At 43.5% G+C, this 23,082-nt stretch overlaps 1 protein-coding gene across 10 annotated transcripts in view; it reads right to left on the bottom strand.

Annotated features, from left to right (window-relative positions):
• BEND7 (BEN domain containing 7) overlaps positions 1-23,082 on the bottom strand; it is a 79,668-nt gene that overhangs the window by 16,299 nt on the left and 40,287 nt on the right. For 8 of the 10 annotated variants that reach the window (XM_035021606.1, XM_035021607.1, XM_035021614.1 and 5 more), the window contains one exon: positions 18,702-18,927. In XM_035021606.1, the coding sequence (XP_034877497.1) occupies positions 18,702-18,927 (226 nt within the window). Of the gene's footprint in view, positions 1-13,035; positions 13,113-18,701; positions 18,928-23,082 lie in introns of those variants that run through there. The other 2 variants (XM_035021616.1, XM_035021615.1) reach the window with 2 other exon arrangements.

Raw genomic sequence — 23,082 nt, 5'->3', positions numbered from 1 at the left:
ATGCCAGCTGGCCTTCATTACCTCTGCTTTCTTCACTCCTCCTGTCCCTACCCAAATCTGGGAAGGAAGCAAAGCCAGAAAAAGGCCCAGACGCTTGGAAAAACTTATGGGGATCAGGGAAAGGAGTATCAGTGGGGTTGGCAAGGAGGTGTCATAGAGTGAGGGCAATTGAGAGTATCACGCCGGAGAGGAAGGCATCAGCGGCGCGGCAGCTCTGTATGAGGATGCTACGGTGTGGCCACTGTGGATGAGGTCTGGACGTGAGGCGGCTAGGGGGTCAGGATCTTTCCTGAGGACAGTGAAGTCACTCAAGGTGCCAGCAGGACCTGGGAGGGAGAGGAAAGCGTGCAGCTGTGATAAGAGCCTTGGTGGAAAGGGTCCACCCCAGCCCCAGCCGAGCAGAGGAAGGGAGGTGATTAGGAAGCAGAACTGAGGATCGGGGAGAATGTCAACCTGGCTGTCCAGTATATGGCCTGTGGGCATGAGCAAGCCAGCGGTCTCTACTCGGGAGGGAGGCAGACGAAGTGATATCCCCAGGGGCAGGTGTGCTCTTGAATCTCCTACACCAGATCGGAGACCACTTCAAGGGTCCTCATTTATCTTGTCTCCCTCAAAGCACCGACCACAGTGCCCTGTACTAAGCAAGAAGTCAATAAATATTTGATGAACACACATATTTTCCAGTTTTGTTTCTAATGGCAGCAGATACAATAGCTCATGAATTTAGACTACTTAGAAAGTTTTAATTCATGGAATACAGTTAAAAAAGGCTAGGGCGCCTGGGTGGCTCAGATGGTTAAGCGTCTGCCTTTGGCTCGGGTCGTGATCTCAGGGTCCTGGGATCGAGTCCCGCATCGGGTTCCCTGCTCAGTGCAGAGCCTGCTTCTCCCTCTCCCTCTGCCACTCCCTCTGCTTGTGCTCTTCTGTCTATCTCTCTGTCAAATAAATAAATAAAATCTTTAAAAAAAAAAAAAAGGCTATATTATATCCAAATGCCAACAATAACATTTGCTGATCAGAGAACTGCCAAAAGGTTCTCGAAGTTCTATTTTAACAGAAAGAAAATAATTGCATTTAGCACACTGTTAGTTTATATGAAAATGTGTACCACAAAAATGACTGAATATATCATCTTACCAGGTAAACATTTCCCTCCCTGTGACCTTATTTGTATAATTAATTTCCATAGCAACCCCTCTTTTCTTAGATTGTGAAATGCATGTGTCTAAATTAGCACACACTAGAAAACAGTGGTTCGAAATTACAAAGTCACTGTGGGTTATGCCAACATCAAAATGACTCCCAGCAACCACGCATGTCAATGACCAAGTTTAGGAGAACCAAAGGGAAGGCTCTGGAGTGTTTTCTCCCACTCTGTGAGGGACTTGCAAGCAGATCCTTCTAAGCTTATCTTGGGCTCAAATATTCTGTCACCCGCTAAAAAGGCAATAATTTCTATTTCTTCTTTCTCCTTTCAGTTAAAATTTATCCGGTTACAATAAAAAGAAGCCAGGGAAATCTTTGTCTTCTGGGTCTGTGTCTAAGACCTTTGAAGGCACAGCATTAGGCTTCTCGGAAAATATCTATACCAACAAATATTTCCACTGGGCGTATTACTGACGTTCTATTTCATGGATTACATTCAAATTTAAAAGAGACTTTTAACTTGGATCTATCTACTGAAGATGAAATCCTATTCTCTGTTACATGCGCAGATGAGGCCTTAGAACGAGGCCAAAAGATTGTCATTGTATTGATCCGAAAATGCTCAATATGCTATGTGAATAGAGGTATCGAGTAAGCAGAATATATTCTGCTGTCTGAATCTATAGCTAAAGGTCAAGCTATTATCCTGGTAACAGTTCCATTAGGAGTAATGATGTGAAAAGAGGCATTGCATTAATGCACTGGGCTTCCTACTATGTTAATGGTGGGTCATTAAGAATCATAGAACAATTTGCATTCATCCTTAGAATGCAATAGGTACTAAAACGAAATTTCCCTCTTTTTCTATTTTCATATATTAAGGAGAAGCAAGGACTAATTTTAAACAAGTCCGAATAATCCGAGCAAGCGGATTAAAGCCAACAATTAGACTAAATAAAAGAGTTAAAGCATCCCTTGTGCTTAATATAATTTGAGGTCCCAAGGTACAAAGAGTATGTTAAGTCACTAGGGAAATGACAAATGTTCAATTTGATCTGTACATGAATAATGACTTTTCTCATATGCTTGTGTTCATGTGAACCGTGCCCTTTAATTGTATATAAATAATGAATAAGCTGGTGGTGGCTGAGCAGATCCTTCCCTGGGAAACGCAGCATTTAATGTAATCACCAATGAACAAGTGGGTGTACGGCGTGTCTGAATGTGCCATGCTGAGAACACAGTAGATTGGCCGCGTTCCCCAAACAGCTATCTGTTCACGCGGTGGTTCCTAGCGGACCTTTCCTTTGGATTTTTCTGGCTCCCTATGCTGGGAAAAGCAGAGCATGGGGTGGACTTTTAAAGGAAGTCACTGGATCGCACAGACACTTGGAGAAGCAGGAGACCTGCAGAGCTTCAGTTTCTCTGTGGCACCTTCAGACAAGGCTACAGCTGCCAGCAGAGAGAGCCCAAGTTCTGATCTGATGACGCAGTTTTAAGTTATGGTCAAACAGACAAGTGGCCATCAAGGTGGCTGTCAAGCCAAACTGAAGGCGCCAGGTCCTCCCGGCCCCCGCCCATCTCCCAGAGCACGAGAGGGGCCAGGGACCAGTGGAAAGAGCTCTCTCTGTGGTCGGGTCTTGGGGCTGTGCCAAGGAAAGGGAACCCTGGGCCCAGCCTGCAGGGGGAGCGGATGAGGTTTCCCTGCAGGCTGCCCACGTCCCCCCTCCTCACATGTGAGCAACCCGAAGACCACCAGCACCCTCCCACGGCCCCCTCTTCCCTTTACTCTTTTAAAACTATTATGTGGAGCTTCCCATGAGCTAAGCACGTTATAGATCTATTTCATTTAATGGTCGCCGTAACCTGATGGTGCAGGTGTTGTGATCCTGCCTTAGAGACAAAATCAAAGTACAGGCGGGTTAAGTAACCGGTCCCAGACCACACGGCTAATAGGGATTATTTTCCACATAAATTATTTAATTTTTAATTTAAAGTTATATATGAGCACATAGATTTCGTAGAAGAATAATGATTGAATTCTAAATATAAGCAAATCAATAGCTAAGTTAATGTTGTGAACATCGGTCTTACTTTCATCTACACAAAACAGAAGCACGGGGACAAGAAGGGAGAGGACAAGGCAGGTCTGTGAGATCACCTCCCCTCCAGATCAAAGGGATCCGTTGGCCTGAGACAAGGAAGGGAGAAGGAGAGTGGGCCTTGGGGAGGATGGGTCTACAGGTATTTTCAACTCAGACTGAGGACTTTGGTCCAAATTTTATATGGACCTAATAGAGAATATATTTTCTTTGATGATAATATAGTGCTTCATTTCCCAAATTCCTGGGGACAGCTGAAATCCACAAGTCATAGGCTTGATACCCATTTCATTAATTTATTAAAGTCACAAGAAATGGGAAAGTTAAGGTACTAGGAGAGAAAGGGAAAGAGCTAGAAGAAGGGCTGGCGGATGGTGCATGGTGTTCTGATGCTCCAGATCTCGGACAAGTTCTACTGGTGTAGGGATGGGCCTTTGGCTGTGTAGCTTCAAAACTCTGATTGTATCAGACCACCCAGGGGTTCATGCCTGAGACACCTGCTCACAATAAGTAAACCCACAAGGGACTGATCAATAAGCTACGATGCAATTAATTAATGTGTAAGGGGGGATTATCTTTCTAGTATCTGAAACATCTGATGTCATAACTCAGTACTCTCACTTTTTGGAATCAAGGTGCTAGAATGAAAAACTCAACAGAAGGTTTGAGTTGAAGCAAAGGCACCTGGACGGTGTGGGGCCGGCCAAGCTCAAGGATGCCTCTGGGAAACCGCCCCCCTGACCCAGCCCCTACTGCCAAAGCGGGCAGGAATGTTTCATACCTGTGCCCTCAGCTCGGCCACAGCAGTGATGGGCACTTGGCCTAAGGGAAGCCAGGCCACGGACTACACAAAAGGATGAGCTTCTCAGAATAGCAAGCAATGAGAGGATGAGGCTTGAGCAGTAGTGGGCAAAGCTGAGACCTCACGGCGTGAGTGGACCCGGTACACCTTGCAAGCCAGAATTGTGGTGGGCAGAAACCAAGTGGAGGAAGCCAGCTGGCAAGGAGACGGAACAGATGTGCAGAGAGAAGAGAGTCAGAGAGACTGGCAAGTGTCGCTTGGGAGGAAGGGAGGCAGAGCAGGCAGGTCAAGAGCGCTTCTATTTTGCAGCCTCGCAAAACAGCTTCTTCCTAAAGGAATGTTAGTGACACTGTGTTTTGAGACTAAAAGAGCCTTCTTGCAGAGAACATTTTATACACACTGGAATAAAGCCTGATTCTTCTTCTTCTTTTTTAAGTAAGCTCCACCGTGGAGCCCAATGCAGAGCTTGATCTCACGACCCTGAGATCAAGACCTGAGCTGAAATCAAGAGTCGGAAGCCCAACCGACTACTGCCACCCAGGTGCCTCAAGCAAAGCCTGATTCTTAATCCACCATCGATCATACATGAATGACTACCAAGCCCTACTATCACAATTACAAATTAGGCAACCAAGCAAATTAATAAAAATATATACCTAGACTTATAATAAAGAAAACAGAGAATACCAAAGGCAAAGAGATCTTAAAAGCAACTAGACGGAAAAGACAGGTTATCTACAAAAGAACCACAGACTGAAAACAGCAACAAAATCTCGAAGACAGTGGGATGTTTTCAAATTGCTCTGCAAAAACAACCCTCAGTCTAGAACACAGTACCCCACTGGACTCCTCATCATTCCTCAGTGAGGGTGAAATAGAGAAATGATCAGAACAGAGACTGAAATAACACACCACACAGACCCTCAGTCAAAGAATTGCTATAGGTCGTAGCTAAGGAAGAAGAGCACTGAGCACAGAGGGGAGGTGGGGAGGAGATACTAGGAACTCCTGTAATGCCAAACCAATGAAAACCGTAGCACTGGCTAAGAGGGGGACAAAAGACCAAGTGTGAACAGGGAAAGTGCGAGCTCAATATAGCACCGAGGGGGAATTACAATTCATGTAAAAAAAGAGGATGGTGTTAAAATGATTGAGTGCCCAGAGAAAAAAACAAATTAAATCCTTCCCTCACATTTTAGGCAAAAGGAAATTCCAAGGGGATGAAAGATCTGAATATAAAAGATAAAACTTTAAAACTTTGTTGGGGGAAAAAAAAATCAGGAATACCATTATATATCATCACGGTAGGGAGAATTTCTTAAAACGGGCACCAAAAAAAAAAAAAAAAAAAAAGCATAAGGTAGTCTATCTGGTTGTTAAATCTAAACTTTGGTGTGATAAAAGAGGTCATATGCAGAGTATTCACAGGTGAGAAAATAAAACATTTGTTACAGATGCAACTGACAAAAGAATTCATAGATGTCAATAAGACTACAGCAGCCTATTGGAGAGATAGGAAAAGGATGGAAATTCACCAAATAGTAGTAAATATGAAATGATGGTCAACCTTCTTAATAATCAGGGAATCCACCACGGGGGTGCCGCTTGAGACCAATCAGACGTGCAAAAATTGAAGTTTGTTAACACCAATCACATGTTGGCAAGAATGAGGAAAAATAGGATTTCTTATTCGTTGCTGGTGGATAGGTGAGTGATGTGTCACATGAGAGAGCCATTTGGCAAAATGCTTAATGAAGCTGAAGATGCTCACATCCTCAGTTCCGCTCCCCGGTGCGTCCCCCAGAGAAACTCCTACACGAGCCGCAGGAAACGCAGAAGTGACTGTCGCCATCGATGACCGTGCACAAGAACCACCTAACTGTCCCTTCACAGAAGACTGCAGAAAGAAATCGCTGTGTTTATAGGGTGGTTAGCAGTTGAAGTGAATAAACAAGATTTATAATGTATTGATATGGGTAAATCTTGAAAAAAAAAGGTCGCCAAGTTGCAAAAGTACAGTATGAGGCTGTGCGTGTAGATTCATAAATTCACAAGACAGTAGTAGAGGTGATTTATGGACACACACTTAAGCAGTAATGTGGAAAAACATAAGGGAGAAAGAATCACACCAACTTCAGGTTACTCTGGAGTGGGAGGGAGAAAGAAAGGAGATGGCAGAAGAACATTTTCACTTTTTTTTAAGGAGGGGGAGGAGCAGAGAGAGAGGGAGGGAAGGGAGAGAGAGGATCTTAACTGGCTCCACGCCCAAAGCAGAGCCCGACACAGGGCTGGATCTCAGGACCCTGAGGTCATGACCCGAGCCAGAATCAAGATTTGGACGCTTAACCGACTGAGCACCCCCCAGGCGCCCCGAATATTTTGATTCTTAAAAAATAAAAGAGGGGGGTTTGAAGTAAATATAACATCTGTTTTAAACCTCAGTGGTAAGGTGGAGAGAAAATGAATCTTGGAAAACGTCTTCAACGCATTCAAGATGGAGAGGAATTCTATGTCCCCTTCTGGCCTAACAACCACTGCTAATGGGGACAAATGACAAATGCCATTCTTCCGTCAGCCTATGAACCAGTCAGAGAGTTTCTCCCAGAACGATGCTGGGACATCAATTCTGACTGATCACAAGTCTGCTGCTTACTCTCGGGGGTTGCGGGGGGAGCCCCGACAAGACGCAGTACTTTGCCTGCCAAGAGCAGCAGGGGGAAGGCGTCAGTCCATCACCTGCCCCCCTCCCCGGCTCTCAGCTGAAATAAACGCGACCTTCTCAGGCAAGGCCCCCCTGAACTCCTTAACCAGTGGTTTTCAAAATAACAGCATATAGTGATCACTAAGACTGCACTTGGCAAGGCCAGAGATGGTGGCTCCCTCATGCACGGTGGCTGGCCCATCTCATGCAGCAGTTCGTGAAAGAATAAACCTGAGAAACGGTTTTCTCTGGTCTGTGACTTCACTTCAAAGAACTAGAGAATTTCTTCAGTAAATAGTCACAGGTCTTGAGATCACACCAAGCCCTCAAGTTCATTTGGGATTTCATTTAACCAAAAGATTCAGCACAGTTCATCGACTAATGCACCTAAAGATGAAATCTTTAAAGTTAACAAGAAAATACAGTAATGCAAACAATAATGCATTCATTGATGAAATGAGAAGATCCTCCCGAATTATCTATGCAGGAGACTGCAGGGCAGTCAGCTGGTCAAGCGGAGTGAAGGGTTACCATAATGACCACTGAATTCTTTGTCCCCTAGTGCTGATCCCTGTGCAGGGCTGTAATTTTCAGTTGGCTGTTGTAAGGAAAAGGGCCTTAGGTATCCATAAAATTGATTCCCAGTCATATTTATTTAATTCTCTAGGATTACTTCTGAGAATCTGGACTAAAATTATTGAGCCATAGAATTTCTGAACTGGCAGAGACTTTAAAAATTAGCCAACCCACACCTCCCCCCCACCCCAAGAGAAGGTAGTGTTTCAAGACCTTAATGGCAGTGTCAGGAGTGAGTCTACACCCACAATGCTCCTTTCATGATCCCCAAACTGGTGGGACTTTGAGGTCTGGGCAATCTTGTTTAATCGCAGCGATCCTCAAAGATCTGAGGCCAGAGCAGTCTGGGGGAGAAGAACAATATCCCTTGTCTTCCTTTTGCTACAATGGCATCTCTGTCTAAAAGAAAGTGCCTTTAGTGGTTTCTCAAATTAAACTTAATTTTAAATTTACTTCGATTCAAGAGAACCCTCAGCAGAGCTCATCTATAACACAACTTAGTGGGAGATATGATTAACACTTTCCTTTGGCTCGCTGCTACAACACATGTTTGTTTAATGTGTTTGGTATATTTCAAGGGAATAAATTGTATCTGCGAAATATTAAGGTCTGGATAATAACCAGTTTTGATGTCATGGTGTTTTACTATTTACTCCCTTTTTTGGGCAAAGAAAAATGTTTCAAAAATCACAGATTTATAGAAATTCTACTTGGAAGGCATCTTGGAAATAGTATAACTCACTTAAGTATTTTCTAGATCAGACCTGAGAGAACCATCGGTTCAAGAAGTCAGGCAAGTGACAGATTCTCCCTCTACCCGAGCTCTGCTGCACGGGGCGCTGGGGTGTTTGTTTGCTCTGCATATAAATGATGAGGACAATGTACTGTGTTTTTCTCTCAATTTTTAAAGCTAGGGTTTCTGGGGCCCCAGCGTGGCTCAGTCAGGCATCTGACTTCGGCTCAGGTCATGATCCCAGGATCCTGGGATATTGAGTCCTGCGCATCAGGCTCCCTGCTCGGTGGGGAGTCTGCTTCTCCTGCTCTGTCTGCCTCTCCCCCAGCTCATGCTCTCTCGCTTGCTCTCTCTCAAATAAATAAATAAAATCTTAAAAAAATAAAGCTAAGGTTTCATGCAATATGAACTTTCGAAGTCATTCCATGAGGTGCTGAGTTCACACCCTGGCCAGTAAATTCGGAAGCTGTACCCACAGTACCAGAGTAAGTGAGGGAACATTCTGGAAGTTCAGGTACCATCCTGTTCCTCACCACCACCTATACTCAGAGATGGCTAAGGCTGGAAGAACAAGAGCGATGAGCTAGGAGGGCAGTGGTAGTGACAGGGCCTCCCCTACGAGGCTCAGGTCGTTGGATCAGTACGCTTGCCACCATCCCTGCCGCTCCCGGCCTGTGGGCGTTGTGTGGTGGTGTGACATCAGGGTGATGACCCCGGGTGTCAGGACAGGCTGATGCCTCAGAGGCTTTTGTTTCCTGTTCTTTCTTAATGGTGACGACCCCCTCTAATTGAGATCGGCTACGGGGGAGTTTTGAGGCTGACAATATAAAAGTGCTCTTCTCTTTGGTACTGTCTTTGAGGCACCATGTCGCCATGATGATGAGTGCTAAAAAGACACATGGGTGGATAAGCATACTGACGTTTCAAGAAGCTCTGAGATGGCAAAAACAGGAACCGGCATCTTGAGCCTGCTGATGGGTTCCATTGTGGGGTTTGTTTAAGTCACAGTCCCACAATACCATTATTATACGTAACACTGGAAGAGGATTGCTCTCCGGTATGAATGAAAGTACGACATGCTTCCACACTGCGGACTGAGGAGGCTGATCTGTGACACTCGACAAGTCAGAGCTTTCTGGGCCTCCACTGGACAAAGCGGGTTTGATATTCGGGATCCCCGTGATGCTTCTGACTGACGAGATTTCTCCCAGCCTCGACTGTTGTGCACCATCTGACTTGTCTGTTGGTGTTGTTTCTTCTCATCTTCAGTCTTATATTCTGCCTTCTGGAATTTCAGCTGCCCTCCTCCGAGGTGTCATGGAGAAGTGGTGTAGTTATCCCATTATTTGTGCTCCATGTGCATCCAATGTAGCAGAGCTGTGTTGGCATTTTTAAGAAACCACCTTTTTCCATGGAGATACGTTGACTGCCTCGTTCTTTCCATTCCTCTTTCCTTCCTTCCTGTATTTATTTATCACTGATTATGTGTGTGGCACCGTGTCACACGCCGAGGACCAGGCAAAGCAAATTTAGAAGGTGGTCTCCGCCCCACAGGGGCTTGCAGTCTTGTTGAGAAGACAAGATGTCCAACCGTAAATCCTGATTTGTCCAGGACGGTTCAAAATGCCTGTTTTCCTGGGGAAATGATCAAGAGCACCATCTTCACTCTCCAAAGTGTCATAGTTTGGGAAATAAATGATACTGTCATCTTCCACATAAACCATGAGTAGCAAAGCAAAGGGTTATTTATCGGTAAACTACACAAAGGTAGTGTGTGCTATAGGAATGCAGAGAAAGGAGAAAGCAGGGCAGGCTGGGACACTGGGGCAAGTCTCACAGTAGAGGTCATGAGATGTGGCCAGACCACTAAGAGTTGGATTTGTTTAGAGAGAAGAGAGAAGAGTGTTGCAGCTCCGGACACAGCGTAACTCAAGAGTCCATGATGAGAATGTGACGCCCGAGGAAGTGTCAATGCTGGGCTGGCTCACCTGGTAGGAAGGAGCACTGGGACATGTAGTTGCGAGGAGAGAGAAATCCAGTAACGGCGAGTCTGGAAGAGGCCAGAGTTTGGACTTGATTTAACGGACAAAGACGGGTCAGGTGGGGAAATGGCAGGACATTTTGGTTTACAAGTAAGTGTTACTTGGCCACATGCTAAAACAGCAGAAACTCGAGGGGGAAACGCAGGGCAGGGAGGATATTCACAGAGATTTTTTCAGACCATCAAGGACAAGGGGATGCATGGCTGGATTAGGATGCTGTCAGAGAAGCTAGAGACCAGTGACGAGGGAGCGAGGACAAAAAGAACTCACAGGGCTGGGTGAGTAGGCAGGACTAGGGGCAAAGGCAAAAAGGCACCGAGGAGGATTCTGAGCGTTCAAACATAAAAAGCAGAATGTTGATGCCTCTGCCAGCAATGTGGTTGTGAGGGGGTGTTACGTCAGAAGCCCCATGCCACTGTTCGGGGGTGTGCTGTGCAGGTAAGAAGGACACACCTGACTCTTTCAAGAGAGGCCAGGCCAGGCCCCAAGCCCTGCGAGTAAGCTGGAATGTTCTGCATGTCTTCGTCCTCACTCTCACTATCTCACCTGCTCCTGGCTTCTGTGCACATTTCTAATTAGGACTGGCCCCCACTTAGCTGCACATGGCTAAACTGATGGTCTGGGTGGTGATGAAGAGGAGTGGGAAGGATGTACTTAAAATAACGCATACTGGATTTGTTCTGTGATCAAAGGCACATGGTTGATGAGGAGAGGTGAAGGTTCTGAGAAATCCCAGGAGCTGGCCATGGAGAGGCTTCAAAATCTCACCAAGAGCCGGATGCAAGAAAGAAGAACCTGGAAACACGGTCAGTGTAACAGGAGACTCGAGTGTCGGGAGCAGCCCGTGGGAAGACTGGACTAGTCCAAGAGGCAGCCTCTCTCTTTTCTAAGGGTGCTTTTAACAGGATAGACACAGCCATGCTTGCTTTTAGACAAAGAATAAAGGCGGCCAAAATCGATGACAGCTTTCAGTTCAATTTTAAATGAAAGTCTATGGATTTTCAAGGGGTTTTCTTAATGGAAGCTGACATACACCCTTAGTTTTTTTGTGTGGTACTACAGGAACCAGAAGTACTCCATGATCATTTGCATACACACCTTTAGGGCAGAAATTCAAGCGAGTCTCAATTCCTGCGTCTCTCAGATTTTTGAAGTATAGCTTGTATGAGATACTCAATAACTGTTTATGGAACGGAATTAAAACTTGTGTCAGATTACTGGCACCCACGACAGGTCCAGGAGGAAAGCTACAAGGAATGTAATTTGACCAACTGTGGGCTTCTCGTACAAGTCCTCTCCCCTACAGTGGGAAAGAAAACAGAGATGTGGCATTATTGCCTTATGATGCTGGTGAGCATCGTGGATCAGCCATGCTATTGAGGGATCCACACAAAAAGGTGATGGGCCACGCCGAAAACACCGCTTTCTATTTCCGGGGCCACGGCTGGCCCATTCGGTGCTGCCGTGCAAACCAGGAAGGCGCCCCTTCCTCGGGACATTTCACTTGCGCCTGCCAGAAAACTGTCATAATAAAGAGACAAATCAGCAATGTCAACAACGGGAAGGGTGCCCGTAACATTGTGCAATGCACAGTCACGCTGGAGTGGCCCTGTTTGGGCTACAGAAACTTCTCTCTTTTGACAGGAGGCTGGTTTTGTCAACCCAGGCAGCGGTGTTAAAATGCAGGTTTTTAAGAATCCAGTGACTGGGAGTTAGAGTTGAATCCTCGCAGGTTAGCCCACAACTGGTTCCTGTCCATTCTGTGAGAGGCTGAATAGAAGCCACGAGAAGCCGCAACCTTCTTAGCAAATCTCTCCCCATTTCCACTTGCTCCGCATGTAGCAAGCCGATGGATCTGGAATTTTGAGGAAGGAGAGATTCCTTTTTTGAGCTTATGGAAGACTGGTGACAAAGCAAGGACAGACTTCTGACTTGCCGTGGCCCCAGCGCCCCAAATTCTGATTCATCAGGCCTGGGGTGAGGCCTTCAAAAGCTCAAGAAGAAACTTCAAGAAGCGCAGCTCTGGCTGAAAACTCCTGGGGTGTGTTTCCCTGGCATCTACATTCATGGACTTAAACACTTTAAGGAAAACAGGTCGGTGAGGACTCAAGGCCCATCAACTCAGAACAGACTTCAAACAGTTCTGGGGGCAGAAGGCTTCCACCCAGTGTTTTATTTAATTTCGGCCTCATTAAACTTATCCTGTAGTTAACCGTTTCCATCCCCTTTGCATTTGATACACTTCTCATCCTTCACGGTCTAGTTCAGAGTCACCTATTCGGCGAGGCCTTCTCTTCCAGGGCTGTCCCTCCTCTGTGCTTTCTCCCTCCGTTCAGTAGTGGGTGCTGTGACATTTATTTTGTTCTGTCCTGGAGCACGGTTCTGTGCTATGGCTCACCGTTCATGTGTCTGAAGCTCCACCGCCCTGCACGTTTCTTAGGGTCCGAGGCCATCCCTTACTCCTGTCTAAGTCACCGGTTCCTGGCGCCTGGCGGGTGGGCACCCAAGCTGGTGCTGTTAACGGAAATGTCATGCCTGCTGATGATTTCCGCGTTTGTGAGGTCAATGATACTGCGGAGGTTCCGGTGTCCTCGTGACTTATGCGGTGCTGGAGAAGCAGCAAGGACCACGGTGTCACACATGGTAAAGAAGTTGGCTACACAAGTGCACCAAACCTGTGATCGAGGAGACGGGCCACGAGCTGGCCAAGAACGGAGACCACGCTTTCTTCAAGCCCTTAACGAGAAGGCCATCTGGAAAACTATACAGCTTTGTTTAGTGATCCAGATGTGAGAGTTGTGCTGAAGTCTGGAAAGGCCTTTCTGCCAGCTTGGTAAATGAGGCCGTTATTCAGGGAAGTCCTGTGGAGGCATTGCCGGCATATCTGAAACCGGGACCCTTGAGTCACACAACAGATACGAATAGTTTCCAGCCCCGGAGGTTCAAAGGATGAGAGCCTTTGACACATGCTATCTTCCTCTCATTTGTTCCAAGAGAGAAGTAGGGCAACCTTCAGGAAAAGGAACAGAGGAAGGAGGCAGAGTTTCACAGAAGGGCTGTCATATGTTAGAATCAGCCATCAGCATCAGAAGCTCCATGGCGTGGCTTCCCAAGGGTGGTATGAGACCACCTACAACAGTCAGTCACCTGCTGTTGCTTGTCCAAAGTCAGATTTCTGGGACTACCCTACATCTACTGAATCAGTCCCTGAGGATGGGACCCAGAAATCTGAAATTTGAACCAATACCTCAGGTAATCCTGATGCATACTAAAATATGAGACTCGCTATGGAAGGGGTTGAACAGACAGGGCTCTACACATCGAATGGCCAAGATTCAATATCGCCCATCTGTCACTGGGCCTCCATAAAAAGTGGGAAAATACACACAACAACACAACCACAATCACAACCACAACTACGTAAGAGTTCCCGAGCCGAGAGACAGCTATGTATATGATATAATTATAGAGTTGTTACACATTATTTTGCTGTTATAAATTATGCAGTTTATCCTGTTTTAAGCTGATCTGTTATGTAAAAATATGAACAGATAAATTAACAAATGATTATGCATCTTCCAAAAGGATTCTTGAATTAAAGCATTCATCAATTGGTTTCAATTGCCAAACAGTTCCGCTAGAACTTAATTTACAGACAACTTTGAAAAATTACTTACATGCAGTGTGACTTCCAAGCTCCATGTATTGGAAGAGTCTCAGAAGTGTCTCTTTTCCTTAGGGAGGGGATCACACTTCTATTCTCCCTAGCAACGATGGGACCGATTCTCACTAGCTTCAAGGGAGGACCTGCCCTTGAAGTTGCTGAGTAAACTGAGCTATAGTTAACCCTTTACCCAGAAATTCACTTTGAATATGCTTTGCATACACAGTAACCGACTGGCCATTTTAAATAACTAGTATAGCCACCTTCCTAGTGGAATTTATAAAGAATCCAAAAATGCTAAATTTTCAGACAGAAATTTAAAATTGGGACACCTTCCTTCTTTCCCTTCAGATATTCCTCAGAGAAGGAAAGAACTGTGCTAGACAGTGACTTTGGAGCCAGACAGGCCTAGGGCCAAATCCTGGCTCTACCACCTACTACAGGTTTATCCTTAAGTTACTCAACTTCTCAGAGCTTCAGTTTCCTCTCCTGTAAGTGAAGATAAAATCACCGACACAGTGAGGGTGTTCAAACCCAAGCTGATGGCCCATCCCTGGTCTTACAGAGAGTTCTCAGGATACATAAAAGTATCAAGAAATAAGTAACAAATTGGAGGTAAATCCCACCCCAACCATATTAATTTACGTCTCTGTGGGGTCAAATCGAAAGCAGAATGATGTGCAAAAAAATGGAAAATCGGAGTATTTTTAAAGGACTCCTACAGACCCTACAAGTCTCCAGAATTGCTGGGATAACATATGAGGGTTTGGTGGTCAGCTCGGCAGAGTCTCTGAAAGGGCGATGCTGACTCTGGTCAGGCTTTCTAGTCTTGCTAGGGGCATAGTTAAGTTTTTGAGAACCACCAGCCAAGGAGAGTTCCCTCACAGGCAGGCTGTGACCCCCAAGGCTACCATCAGCGCTGACTGCCCGCCGGGGAGCCGCAGTTTGGGTTTACGTGTGTTCGTGTTTGCATGGAGTAAACTGAGAGCAGTCAGTCGGGTCTTTCATTTGACAGGCGTACAGAATTTCTATTGAATGCAAGAAGATTTGAGAATCTAGTATAGTTTGATAGTAATAAAACTTTCCCAACTAATCACCATGAAGCTGAATTAAAAACCAGAACCCAGGTCCTAAAAATTGCTTTATAGCAACTCCATTTTCTGAGAAGCATCGGAGATCTGAGGATTACATCAATATTTAGATAAGTCTTACTGAGGTAAACTGTACGGTCTCCTGGCCTATGATACCAAGAATTAGCTGGTCTTCAGCAGGTATAGCATGATGCGAGGAGAGCGTACCTGGGTACTGACCTCCACTCTATGTTCTGGCCATGAAATCAATTCTGAATTCAATCCAAGATACTAAACTATCCTCAGCCCTAAAATCTACGGCTCCGCTTAATAAGATCGTAAGTTGCTTCTTTCCAGAATTAAAGTGCTCAGGTGACTGCTTCTAATTAAAGATCCTTTCATCATCGATACTTTGTGTCATATTTATAAATGAATTTTTAATGAATTATTACCAATAAGTGTTAACCACCAGAAAACAGATGAAAATACGTGAAAAGTGTGATCTCTACAAAGAGACTTATATTTTAGTTTCAAGATACTCTCATGGGGAATATTAATTATCACTACAAAGAGCCTTGTTAATAATCACCCAATAAACTCTTCTTCAGTCCATGTCTGTTCTTGTTTATAAGCATTTTACAGACTTTCGTTCATCTTCCCCCCCACTCCTGTTTTAACCAACCTAATCACTTCATTTGAAACAAAATTCAGCCCCTGCTGTTACTTTTAGTTTTAATATTTTATAAAATTGACCAGTCTTTGTAAATTCCTAAGTTGTAGGACTCTTGAAATTAATACGGTATTTGGTATATTATCACTGAAAGGATAGAGGAAGAAAGTATTTAATATTTGTAAAATCTTGTCAAAGTACGTAGCAGACACCAGCAATGACATGAGTGGTTCTGCCTCCATTATGTACAAGAAGCCATTTTATCACTTTCCCAGATGACTTTGATTCAAAAGACTTGGGTTAGGGAAGTAAACTTCCCTTTTTATCTCTACCAATAAACAGCATGAAAAACTGGGAGAGTTCTATTATAAGACCTTCAATTACTAGCTACTTTCAAAGACCACTTTATATTGTAATGTGTGGGTTAATGAACTTTTAGCTGGTGGAAGTATGGTTATGTAAAGGAAAAAGGTTTTAGGGAATTAAGAGAGTTGTACCCAAATTTATACTGAATTTTGGCTTCCCTTTTTTTTTTTTTTGCTTTCATTGGCATTTTATTAACTGGTAGAAATTCACAATATTATTCACAATTATTTCAAATTGGTTGGGAAAAAACATAAGGATGGGTATTTAGTATAAGAGCCATTTGTCAATAAATGAGGGCCAAAGTCAAAGATAAAAAATAAAAACCCAAGGGGCACCTGGGTGGCTTGGTCATTAAGCGTCTGCCTTCGGCTAGGTCATGATACCAGGGTCCTGGGATCCCACATCGGGCTCCCTGCTTGGCGGGAAGCCTGCTTCTCCCTCTCCCACTCCCCCTGCTTGTGTTCCCTCTCTTGCTGTGTCTGTCAAATAAATAAATAAAATCTTAAAAAAAAATAAAAATAAAAACCCATGTCTGTTCACTCACCCAACATGTACTGATGGGAAACCCTACTATATGTAAAGCTCTTAGTGAAGCACAAAAGGTAATAATAAATATTTAAGACAGAGCTTGTCCTCAGGGTGCTTATGAGAAATTATCAGAATAAACCAGGTAAAAATGTTGGCTGACCATTACAAACAGAATGTCCTTGTAAGAAAGACAAATCTGATACCACAGTCAAACTCTGAATAAAGATTTCAGGGGGAAAAAATATAGGAATGTAGACAGTAACTTCTGAAGAGTGTGATTATGGAGGCCTTTTAGCTTTCTATACATTTCTATGGTTTGGGATTTTTACAAGCATGTGCTAGTTTTGTAACTAGGGGAAAAATCTAGATCAAAATATACATGTTTATGAGTAAATACTGGAAGGAAACAAGTGAATATATGGTATTTGTTGACTTAAGTTGGTGGCTTATGGTTGGATTTCCCTTCGTTTTAAAGTGTTTTTGTTGTTTTAACAGAATTTTAATGCCAGATTTAATTCAATAAAAGAAGTATATGGAAAATTTAATTTTTTTGATTTGAATAATCTGCTTTATTGTGTATTAGGAGCAGAAGACTTGTTACCATTTTTACTTCTAACTAAAGAGGAGGGCCATGAAGGAAATGAAGGCATATTCTCTATTTCTCCGTGTAATATACTTTTTCAAACTATCGTATGATGACCAGTCTCAACTGAAAATGGTAGAATAAATCCCTATCACTCTACTTGTAATAACATATTTCATTACCATCTATTATTAAAGTAACTCCTTTACTGCCATTAAAATGGAACATGGGTTCCCTAATTTCCAAATACTTTCATACTGTTAATACACTGTCCTGAAAAAAGAAAATTAAAACAATTCCTGGCGACATTTCAATGTGTTTAAAAGCTTCAGCATGAAAAGCGTCATCAACCTTGACCTTTGTGTTTCTAGAAGGCTCCAGCCACATTAAATTGAAATGGGACCCTTCCTGACTTTAGCTGGTCTCAGTTACATCACTGACCATTTTTCAAATTCAGTAATCTAGTTTTTAGTGTCACTTCAGGGTGAGTCATTCTTTTCAGAAATGACACAGATTGTGGTATCTCTGTAGCTTTTCCTATTTAATACAACTCAACTGTCCCTTTAAGTGAAAAAATTCTGTTGGAGAATGAGAAATGTTCTGTTAGTGAAGGCTTATGTCCTTTTGGCCACGAACAAAGGCTGTTTGGTACTTGCTAACTCCATTTAAAAGTCACATTATTTTGTAAAGTTAATTGTGGGTTTCCAAGTATCCTTTAAGCGCTATTAAATTCATTTACTCATTTTGCAAGATAACGGGGAGCAGGAGTGGGGAGGGAAGGCTCTCCACGTCCAGTCCCAGGCCGCAACCCAAGCAAGGCAGGGACTGAGGCAGTGAAGAACGTCCTTATCAGCAATTCGAGTGTAAATTAAGGCCTGATCTCAAATTCCATTTTCATGGTAGTTGTGTTTATATTTGAGAATTCATTTACGTTCTTTTTTGAAAATAACATATAAGGACTTCTATTACCTGAAATTATGTTTATCAGAGTTCTACATAAGGACATTTTAAAGTGAAGAAATAGGTTAAGGATGTGGAACTGGATAAAATGAACAGCTACTCATACGTGCACCTGCACGGCTATTGTAATGCAGTGGAGCTCGGGTATGTGTTCACAGTGCTGAGTGGGAAAGACTCACGGTTTTCTCTGCACGTAACTCGCGTGACTCCGCACACAGAAACAGAGGGAGCAGAACGGGCCAGGAATGGGTGGAGATGCGTGGGGTTTGGCTTCACAGTGGGCTCACTGACATTTAAAATGTCTTTAGAAGCCATGACCTACGTAAAGCAGCTTCCAAACTTTGGAGAGAACTGTTTTCCTTTATTTTCCAAAAAGGATCATAGCTTTATTCTTATTGACAACTAAAAATTTAAGTCAAGATCATATTTTGCTGAAGTTCTTAGTTAGAAATTACTAAGAGGAAAGATACTTTTTTTCTTAAGAGACAATTCAGGAAAAACTTTTTGGCTCTGCAGCAGAACAAACTGGCTCTGAAATCATGATTTTAACAAGCCAACGTCACCTTGAAATACCAAATTCTAGTGATATTTGGGGTGCTGAGTTACAGAGCTCATGCCCCAAAGCCACACCAGTGGGTAAACTGCCAAGGGCAAATTCAATTAGCCTCTCGTTAGGTGACCACAGTTTCAGCTGCATCTTTATGCAACGAAGGCAAAGCTCAACAAAGAACCCATAAAATGAAATGATGCAGACCAACCTTTTATTGCACCCACAATATTTTGGTCTAGTCCTTTTCGGTTGTCATTGAGTCCTCTTTTCCTCTTCCCATTGGGTAAGGAGTTAGCCAAAGTCTTGTCATCAAAAAATGCACACACCAGCTTTCTAAACAGAAGGCTTCCTGAGCGAGTGTAGTTTGACAATATAGAGTCCAGCTGTGATTTAGGCATGAACACATCAAAGCCTTCAGCAAGTTGCACTTCTGGCTACCAAAAGAACATAAATATTTCATTAAAAGCAACATTTGAAGCATTTGACTTCGGGCATATGCACAACAAAAAACCATCACTAGCTACTGCAATGTCCTTATCCTACAAACGATGTGGTTTCAGCTTTGTGCGCCAGTATTTGCAATTTATAAAACCAGTGACTGGTTCTTACAAAATAAGACGCTCTAATTCCAGCATTAAGTCTCTTCAAAAGCAACGAACAGGAGCACGCTGCAAATGCATTCTTGTCCTCAGAAACAGTCAAGAGAAGGCAGATCATCACAAACTCATGTTAACTGTGGAGCTACAGGGAACTTGAGATTTCTGGATGAAATACCCTCATTTTTTTTTTGAAATGAAGGAACTAAGGTCCAAAGAGATCATAACAAAATGACTTAAAAATAATCTGAATGTACTCAGTGCATTACACTTGACAGATTACTTTCTCCTACATGAAATAATTTCACTTCATTTGCCTAAGCACACGAATACGGGGCTACCCAGAGGCCCATGGCTCTTTTCACTCTGCCTGTGATTTTCAGCTGGGGGACTGCATTTTTTTTCCTCCAGTGAAAACTTATGGAAACTAACCCATAAAATAAGTAGAAAGGATGAGTAGGTGCCCCAGGCAGTTTAATTCTACCTTTCGCCCCTATTTCGGGGAGGAGAATCTGAAGCCATGTCCCAGAGCACCCGAAAACCAACGCACTGGTCACCCTGCTTCCCCATCAGGGATTTTTGCCTGGGATGCTGGAGCAGAAGACCTGGAAGGTACCGTTCAACTTGGACTCTACGTAGTAGAATATGAGCTCAGATGGTAATAATAGACTGTTAGCACTCTGTGGACACTTAGCTTGTCTTTTCCTCCGGCAACCCAGCAAACACTTGCATTTCCAAGCCTTTGCGAACTCCTTCCTTCCTGTGGAGGTGGCCACGCACTCTGTCACTGCTCTTAATGTGACATACTCGTATGGCTGCATTTATTATACTGTATAATTATTTATTAGATTGTGGCCCTTCCTGATGCCCGCAACTCAGACTTTGTATCTCTCAGGCTTGGCACATAGTAAGTACTCAATAAATTCTTGGATAGAAGTTCATTAGTCATAACCTAAACTAGTAAGTCATTTACTGTTGATTATAACATAACTCTAAAATAATAACTTTAATATGAAGAAACGTAGTCGGTAAACTTTCATTAGGAAAAAAGAAGAAAATCTCACTTAAGTAAGATGTATTATAAAAGTTGATTCTTGGATAATCATACTTACCACTTTGCAAACCCGGTGCTACTACAGATTTTTAAAACCATATTAGAAAAGAGGATCTGGGATTAGTTTTTCTCCTGGAGAATAGGAATTTTTACTTTTGTTTGTCCTAGTGCTTCTCAAAATGCCTAGCACACTGCGGTCAAAGTAAAGAGGGTGTAAATGATTCAGATGATGCAGGAAGTTTGGGCCCTGCCCTTGCCAAATGCTATTCTTGACTGGATTATCCACGAAGTCATTGCATTTCTCTGCTTCACTTTGCCTTTCAACTTTTGGTCCCTGGATGCTTGGTAAACATCGCTCTCCGAAGAGTGCTGTCAGACTGGTTGCTGAGTTTTGGGTCATGCTGCTGGTAAAAGGTGTGTAGGGGCGTTGCTGGGAGCCAGAGGCTGTGCCCTCGTCTCCTGTCCCACACTGGGTGCTCAATGCATATTTGTTGAATGATTCGATGTGGAAATAGTAGATGGAGAGAATTTTACCATCATCATCTAAGATGAAGTTTCATTCATAACCAGAATTTTGCTATGCATATCAATGGCTGAATTCAGACCTTATTCTAAATCTACTGATCTCAGATTTTTGCTAGGTGTTCCTATATCACTCAAAAAGCCATTAAAAAAAGTAATCTCAATTTACTTTATAGAAGCAGCTGCTTGTAGCTGTATGAGGGGCTAAGGGGGTATAGAAGCTTTTAAATGTTCAGGGGTCAAAAGGGGAAGACACCAACTGCTCTCGTTCATATATCCCTGCTGAATTCTGGTGCCATCAACCCGGTGCTTCAGACTCAGCCACCTGACCTGAGACTCCAGAACGTGCCCAGGACCCACCCTGGAGGACTTGACCCTGGTTTGAGGACTACGGACCTCATCTAGCCATCAGGCAAAAATCAGCCCCTCCTTTCTTCACAGACTCAGTCTTTTCTACCAACTATATTTCCAGCACTTTCCGCACTGCATTTATTTGGTTGGGAGTTTGTGTTTCTCGTGAGAATATGCGCTCTTTTGTACTCAGCCAAATGCCCAGTCACTGCCCAATAGGTATTTGTCAGAATAAGCAAAACACTATGTAAGAATTTGTTCAAAATTCATTCATTCAAAGATAATATTGATTTAGAGACCTTTTGGCCCAATGTAAAGGGAGTGTGTTTGAGAGTCTGCCATGCGGTGGCTCAGCGTGCCAGTTCTCCTGGGGCAGCACTCACGCTCACTTAAGGAGCAGACTGCTCGGGGAGCACTGAACTGACTGAGTCCAGACGTATTTACTGTGTGTGTAACTCCATGCGCAAGGAGTTTCAGGGCGGGCTCCCTAGATGAGATATAGACACAAATATCTATATATAAAGTACAAAGCGATAACACTACAAGAGAGGTTCAGGGCACTAGGCAGCATTTGGCGGGTGAGGGGCGAGAGGGGTTGGGGAGGGGTCAGGACAGCATTTTATAAGGGCCTTACGGCAGGATTTAGGAGACAAGAGAGGCAGTTGGTGTTTCTAGCATTTGCTGCGACTCCTAAAACTAAATATCGGGAGGTGTCTGTGGAGCCAGGAGACTCCCTATGGGATCATAGAGTGTCTTGATTTCTGAGACGCTCTCCTAATGCAGAAACTGTCAGTACTTCCTGGCCCACTTTCTACTGACGGACAAATACTGTTGTTTTGAAGTGTTCTTACCAGATCAAGGAACGTGAACTTGCCCAGTTATGAGCCTCTTACAAAGGAGTCGGTTTTAGGACTTGAGGCAATAGCAGCAAGAGCAAAGGTGACTCATATTTGCCCCCTTCCTGCTCTCCAGGCCCTTTTTCTCTTATGCAGATTCCTTAGCTCCTCCTAGCGCAGCGCTAATGCTCTACCAGGTGCCACAAAGCAACAAACTAATTCCTTAAAAACAAAAAGAGGGTCGCTTTATTTTCTGAAACATAGAGAAAACTAATCTCAAATTTTCACAATGAAACCTTCGGATTTCCTCCATTTTGTAAATACAATCACCGTGCATTACTACCATGTAATGAGCTATAATCTGCACGTATATTTAAAAACAGGTTAAAACTCCAATTGTATCGTTGAATCTCCTCTTACTAGTGCTAGTTTAAATGAGCTCTTTCTGCTTACTAAGGATGCCTGTGATAGAAACCACACTATTCCAAATGAATATCATTTTACAAACCAGACTTTCTTTGACAGCATCATTCTCTGCTCTTCAAGCAAAGACAGATTGCTAATACACTGACAGATTCTATTGTTTACTGAGGTAGTTCGATCTTTAAAGGACGACATCCAGTGTGGGGCGGAATTTACAACACTTAGAGTCCTCATCTTACGAGTTAAGAGTCTGAATTCGTGCTATAAATTTGGATTTTCATGAATGTCTTGCCCATTTTCGGAACTGCAGCTACTTAGCACCAGAGTATATCAAACGTTGAATTTTCCTTATGCAGTGGCTTCATGTCTTACACCCAGGGAAGCTCTGGAGGCAAAAACCACGTATAGCCATAATGACCCTTAAAAATGTTCACGGACTCAGGCCTGTGGGCATTAACTCTCCTGTTCCCCTTTGCATTTCAGTCAAGGCCTTCCTTTGCTTAGTAGAAGCTGGGGTCAAGATCTAGTATGGGTGGGGAAATCCCCTAACCAGGTAAATTAAAAGATTCCCCCTCAGGCCCTATGAGCAATTGTATCATTTGATTCCCTGTATAATCTAAAGAAAAACACGTAAAACAATTTTAAAGAGATCATATCAATTAATCACAGAGGGAACAGATCTGATAGAGGCTATTTTCCAGAAGGTACTATCAATGCCAAATTACAGTAAAACATGCAAATAGCTAAATGTGGTTCCTGGTTAAAAGAGTAAAAAAAAAAAAAAACTGCATGAATATTCATACTGGA

Source organism: Mirounga leonina, unplaced genomic scaffold, assembly GCF_011800145.1.
Source record: "Mirounga leonina isolate KUSES-001 unplaced genomic scaffold, KU_Mleo_1.0 Mir_175, whole genome shotgun sequence".
Classification (NCBI taxonomy): domain Eukaryota; kingdom Metazoa; phylum Chordata; class Mammalia; order Carnivora; family Phocidae; genus Mirounga; species Mirounga leonina.
Note: the sequence above shows the minus strand (reverse complement) of the source record. Positions and strands in the feature narration are given on the sequence as shown.